Raw genomic sequence first — 6,444 nt, forward strand, 5'->3', positions numbered from 1 at the left:
TCAGGCTCTATCTGAACTACAGTATGCTGATCAGGCTCTATCTGAACTACAGTATGCTGATCAGGCTCTATCTGAAGTACAGTATGCTGATCGGGCTCTATCTGAACTACAGTATGCTGATCAGGCTCTATCTGAAGTACAGTATGCTGATCGGGCTCTATCTGAACTACAGTATGCTGATCAGGCTCTATCTGAACTACAGTATGCTGATCGGGCTCTATCTGAACTACAGTATGCTGATCGGGCTCTATCTGAACGCCAGTATGCTGATCGGGCTCTATCTGAACTACAGTATGCTGATCGGGCTCTATCTGAACTACAGTATGTTGATCGGGCTCTATCTGAACGCCAGTATGCTGATCGGGCTCTATCTGAACTACAGTATGCTGATCAGGCTCTATCCGAACGACAGTATGCTGATCAGGCTCTATCTGAACTACAGTATGCTGATCGGGCTCTATCTGAACTACAGTATGCTGATCGGGCTCTATCTGAACTACAGTATGCTGATCGGGCTCTATCTGAACTACAGTATGCTGATCGGGCTCTATCTGAACTACAGTATGCTGATCGGGCTCTATCTGAACTACAGTATGCTGATCGGGCTCTATCTGAACTACAGTATGCTGATCGGGCTCTATCTGAACTACGGTATGCTGATCGGGCTCTATCTGAACTACAGTATGCTGATCGGGCTCTATCTGAACTACAGTATGCTGATCGGGCTCTATCTGAACTTCAGTATGCTGATCAGGCTCTATCTGAACTTCAGTATGCTGATCGGGCTCTATCTGAACTTCAGTATGCTGATCGGGCTCTATCTGAACTTCAGTATGCTGATCGGGCTCTATCTGAACTACAGTATGCTGATCGGGCTCTATCTGAACTACAGTATGCTGATCGGGCTCTATCTGAACTACAGTATGCTGATCGGGCTCTATCTGAACTACAGTATGCTGATCGGGCTCTGTCTGAACTTCAGTATGCTGATCAGGCTCTATCTGAACTTCAGTATGCTGATCGGGCTCTATCTGAACTTCAGTATGCTGATCGGGCTCTAACTGAACTTCAGTATGCTGATCGGGCTCTATCTGAACTTCAGTATGCTGATCGGGCTCTATCTGAACTTCAGTATGCTGTCATTATTTTACAGAAAACCTTTTCTGGCCTTCAATTATTATTGAATCTGTGTAAAACTAAGTACGTGTTGTTTTCTAGAGTGAACAAAAATGATTCCAATGATTGAAGTGTATGTACCTTGTATGGTGTATCTGAAGTTCAGTTGATTGATTAGTTAGTTAATTAAGATGCTGAGTTGGGGTTTTAGGCTGGGTTTCTGTCTAGACGTTAAGCAGTCTTTTAAACAACATAATGATGAGTTTGTTCATTAAGATGCTGAGTATTAAAATGGTCTTCTATAGAAAGAGGTCAGGCCTCTTGCTTAATAGTACAAAGCAGATCATTCAATCGATGTTCTTACTGGTCCTAGACTATGGTGACATCATCTATAACAGCTGCCACTTCATTAAAGCCATTAGATGCATTTGACCATAGTGCACTTTGTTTTATTATGGGTACAGGTTCAGTACACGTCCCTGCATTCTCCATCAGGAAGTAGGCTGACCCTCTTTGTGGTCACGTAGGTCCATTCATTGCTCTCTTGGCATTTATAAAGCTCTTTGACAATAACTCCTCTGTAGCAAACATCAACAATAACCATTAGAGGTAAGAGTTGGTGTTATCATACACAGTCTCAGGGATGGCTAGCTCTGGGAATTCCTTTGGTCTGTACAGAGTTATGTAAATCAGCTCTTTGCACCTACCTTGTTACTTACTTACTTGCTTCCAAACTTCTCTAAAGGTTGATGTTGTGGTGCCTCTGGGTTAATTAGGTAAATCAGCTCTTTGCACCTTACTTGTTACTTACTTACTTACTTCCAAACGTCTCTTAACATTGATGTTGTGGTGCCTCTGGGTTAATTCAGACTGCTGATTGAGGACTGGTTACAATTTACTTATGAAACCAGGACTTCTTGAAACCATTCAGTCATGGATGTATGTAAACATATTTACCACGTATTGCTTGTTACAGAAGACTACTGTTGTCCATTGAATAGCCATTCATCACTGTTACACCTCCTTGATGTGATGGTTTTCTATGTCTGTACACAGTGTGAATAGTGGTTTCCATAAAGTTATTACCCCCTAAACCAGAATGTTAAATGACCTTTATGATATTTTGTACCACTATTACTTTGGGGTTGGAATCCCCCTCTGTCAACATCCACACTGTGAACACATCTTTAACATTCATGAACCTGCACCATCTTCATCCCTGAACTAGCAACAATAACTATTGTCTATTGTTATTCTCAATGACCTTCCTGGCCATATGAAATCCTAGTTAAATACAATGTTGGTGCCAGTTTTCATGTCTTTGGTTATGCAAACATTTGTTTATTAGATTATATTTCTCATTAAGAATAATGTTGTTTTAATTCTGTATGGGTCACGTCTGGCTTTGGTCAGGTGTTCTCTTATGGGTCAATGATTGTAATTAGAATATAGTAACGATGCTCTGTCCTCAATCACTTCCAATGCCTTTGGAAAGTATTCAGACCCCGTGACTTTTTCCACTTTTTGTTACGTTACATCTTATTCTAAAATTGATTAAATTAAACAATTTCCTCAGCAATCTACAAACAATACCACATAATGATGAAGCGATAAAAGGCTTTTAGAAATTTTACCAAATTTATTTAAAACAAAAAACATAAATCTTATTTACATAAGTTTTTAGACCCTTTGCTCTGATCCTCGGAATTGAGCTCAGGTGCATCCTGTTCCCATTGATCATCCTTGAGATGTTTCTACAACTTGATTGGAGTCCACTTGTGGTAAATGCAATTATTATTGGGTTATTGTGTGTCGATTGATGAGGAACAAATTGAATGTAATACATTTTAGAATAAGCTGTAATGTAACAAAAGGTGTCTGAATATTTTCCGAAGCCACTGGACAAACATCACATTGAATATTCAACTCATTTTTAACAAAAAAGCTCCATGAGGAAGAAAGGATTCCCAGATGATCTTTTAGATGTTCTGTCTTCAGTATGTTCTGGGTTGATGGCTGTTGGAGAGGGAGGGGGAAGTTGAGTGAGCTGAGGCCTTTTATTGCCCTTCATCTGGGAGCCTGACAGCTTGTGACATGATGAGAGAGAGTGAGAGAGGGTCGACCTGTAAGATATTCTGTGTTATAAACGTACTTCTACTTGAAGAGGTTTTTGACCATTCAGGGACCTAATATCTAATATATATTCTACGTTTAGTTTTTAAAGGTTTCTGATTTGTCCCTGTTTTTTCTGTTTTTTCACTCTCAAAATCACACTGTTAGTAGACAAACAACAACATTGGATGTTATAAGTCCCCAACAATACTTAAACCACATCAGGAGACCACTTTTGAAGTCTGAGAAAAATAGAAAAACAAATCTTAGATATTTTAATTTATTGGGTGAAGATAACAACAACTTGCAGGCAGTAGGTTCAGAATAACTACGGCAAAAAATGAAAACAAATTATATCACCACCCAAAAGGGCACTTCAGAGACAGGAAGGGCAAAGGGGCATCTTTCTCTACACAGGTAGAGTCCTATCTGTCCATGTCACCTTTTCCAAAGTGGGCACTGCTTCATGTGGCAACATCAACACTCACCTAAATAGCCCATATGCCACTGGGTGAGAGAAGTTTTCATTATTTTTGGGCAGCATTATGTGAGGTGTTATTATGTGTTGTTACCGATGAACCGTGGTCAATTTAGCTTGGAATATGCCACCCTCGTCAATCTGTCACCTAATCCTGTCTAATGGGCAGGCCAATTCTGGAGGAAAGTATTGGCTGTAAGAAGTAAGAGAACACATAACATCTGGTTGTTTTTAAATTACTTCTTATAACATTGCTTGCCAGAATAGACGTTGTAATGGATTTTTTCCCCCAGTCTGCGTTACCCACTCCAGTCAGCAGGCGGCGATGTGAGTCTTTCGGGTGATGCTTCTTGCGTGACGTATAATCTAGTGGACGGAACAGTAGGCGTCTTCAACAGCGACAAAGGGCTTTCTGATTCACCCATCGCGGTGGTTTGCTAGCAAACATAAAACTGAAACGTTTAAGATCTTTAGACCAATCAAATATTGTGTATATTAATCTTAGTGTTTAGAACATCATACTGTTTACCTATCTACTCGTTCATTTAAACGCAATTTGCTTGTTAAATTAGCAAATGTGTTACATTGGTTCTGCACTAGGCTAATCTCCCGGAGCATTTTTTATTTATTTCACCTTTATTTAACCAGGTAGACTAGTTGAGAACAAGTTCTCTTTACAACTGCGAACTGGCATGAGCTCACTAAACCTGAAGGAGAAAGAAGCTCCGATGAAAGGAGAGGAAGAAGCTTTCAGGATGAAAAAGGAGGAAGAGGAGGCTATCACATTGAAAGAAGAGGATGATATTACAGTGAAAGAGGAAGATGGGAAAGAGGTTGTCAGCGTGGAGGAGGAGGAGGTAGAAGCTTTCAGAATCAAAGAGGAGGAAGATGCCATAACATTGAAAGAAGAGAATGTAGAGAAAGAAGAGGAAGACCCTTTTAGAGCAAAAGAGGAAGAGGAGGCTATCTCAATAAAACAGGAGGAAGAAAACGTTTTGGGAGTGAAAGAGGAGGAGACTGAAGATCCGATTAACACCAGTGAGTACTGTCTTAAACAGGGGCACAAACTATGCCGTTGTTGAACTAATGTGGGGTTTGAAAGGGGCATTCTACTGAAGTTCTACACTTGAATATGTTGTTCAGTACTGTAGGAATTGTTAAGGGGTACATATAGTTTTGGGACTTTTAAATGAGATATATTGAATTCTCCGGGTGGTCTATATTAAAGTACACTTCATCTAAAATAATAGGCTTTTAAAATTCAATATAGGTGCATAATGTCTACTTAAAGGCACCCTTTGTGGAACCACCCTTTAACACAGACAATATTGTACAAAATCATGATGAAAGTGGCCATTTTAGGACTTTTTAGATATAGTCATGCCTCTTGTAAGACTCTGTGATTGCAATAGAATATCATAAGTTTACCATATTTTTGATGTTCTCATTCACACAGGAGAGAGACATGACTATGGTGGATCCTCTGGGGAGCCTCAACAACATCCTGATGCTGACGAGGAAGAGAAGAGTCTCTCCAGATCAGAACACCAGATGGTACAGCTTGGTCTGGTCTAGCATACAGCTTGGTCTGGTCTAGCATACAGCTTGGTCTGGTCTAGCATACAGCTTGGTCTGGTCTAGCATACAGCTTGGTCTGGTCTAGCATACAGCTTGATCTGGTCTAGCATACAGCTTGCTCTATCGGGGGCTGTGTTTCTGTAAAGCACTTCATGACAACAGTGACATCAGCATCCATAATGATATGTGTCTGTGTCCCCTCTTTATGGTTACCAGGACAACGCTAGCCCTTCCTCCCTCCCGGAGTCCCCGTGTCGTGCCTCTCCCGGTAGCACCTTACTGCTGGGTATGAAGAGGTTGTCTGTGCTGCTGGTGGACTGCAGGAAAACAACGGGGCTGAGTGGAACTGTGAGAAGAGGAGAAGAGAAGAAAGGATCAGATTTGACTCATCAAAGTAAGTGCTGTAGTTTAGTTTGAACAAATACAATAGATCTGCCCACCGGTATCTGTTACCAGGACAACCAGCAGAGTTCTGTTAGTTGACAGGAAGATAGACTGGTGTATATGGATGTTATGAATATCATAACACTGAAAAAGGATTCTGCCAATGAAAAGAGAGAAACCAATTGACCATATAAAACCTTGATGAAAGTTGTTTTAGAGAGAAACCATTATATAAAAACCTTGATGAAAGTTAGTTTTAGAGAGAAACCAATTGACCATATAAAACCTTGATGAAAGTTAGCTTTAGAGAGAAACCAATAGACCATATAAAACCTTGATGAAAGTTAGTTTTAGAGAGAAACCAATGACCATATAAAACCTTGATGAAAGTTAGATTTAGAGAGAAACCAATTGACCATATAAAACCTTGATGAAAGTTAGTTTTAGAGAGAAAACCAATTGACCATATAAAACCTTGATGAAAGTTAGCTTTAAGAGAAACCAATAGACCATATAAAACCTTTAGTTTTAGAGAGAAACCAATTGACCATATAAAACCTTGATGAAAGTTAGATTTAGAGAGAAACCAATAGACCATATAAAACCTTGATGAAAGTTAGCTTTAGAGAGAAGACCATATAAAACCTTGATGACTTTAGAGATAGACCATAGTAAAACCTTGATGAAAGTTAGATTTAGAGAGAAACCAATAGACCATATAAAACCTTGATGAAAGTTAGCTTTAGAGAGAAACCAATAGACCATATAAAACCTTG

At 39.7% G+C, this 6,444-nt stretch overlaps 1 protein-coding gene across 1 annotated transcript; it reads left to right on the top strand.

Annotated features, from left to right (window-relative positions):
* The first annotated feature begins 4,110 nt into the window (after nucleotides 1-4,110).
* On the top strand, nucleotides 4,111-5,864 carry LOC127918417 (cilia- and flagella-associated protein 251-like). The gene is made up of 3 exons (XM_052501682.1): nucleotides 4,111-4,744; nucleotides 5,163-5,260; nucleotides 5,501-5,864. The coding sequence occupies exons 1-3, from the start codon at nucleotides 4,399-4,401 to the stop codon at nucleotides 5,699-5,701; spliced, it is 645 nt and encodes a 214-aa protein (XP_052357642.1). The 5' UTR covers nucleotides 4,111-4,398; the 3' UTR covers nucleotides 5,702-5,864.
* The last annotated feature ends 580 nt before the right edge of the window (nucleotides 5,865-6,444 follow it).

Source organism: Oncorhynchus keta, unplaced genomic scaffold (assembly GCF_023373465.1).
Source record: "Oncorhynchus keta strain PuntledgeMale-10-30-2019 unplaced genomic scaffold, Oket_V2 Un_contig_14136_pilon_pilon, whole genome shotgun sequence".
Lineage (NCBI taxonomy): Eukaryota > Metazoa > Chordata > Actinopteri > Salmoniformes > Salmonidae > Oncorhynchus > Oncorhynchus keta.

Coding starts and splice junctions, on each gene's coding strand:
- LOC127918417 (XM_052501682.1), top strand. CDS start 4,399: ATGAGCTCACTAAACCTGAAGGAGAAAGAAGCTCCGATGAAAGGAGAG. Junction 4,745..5,162: donor TGAAGATCCGATTAACACCA/GTGAGTACTGTC, acceptor TCATTCACACAG/GAGAGAGACATGACTATGGT. Junction 5,261..5,500: donor CCAGATCAGAACACCAGATG/GTACAGCTTGGT, acceptor TATGGTTACCAG/GACAACGCTAGCCCTTCCTC.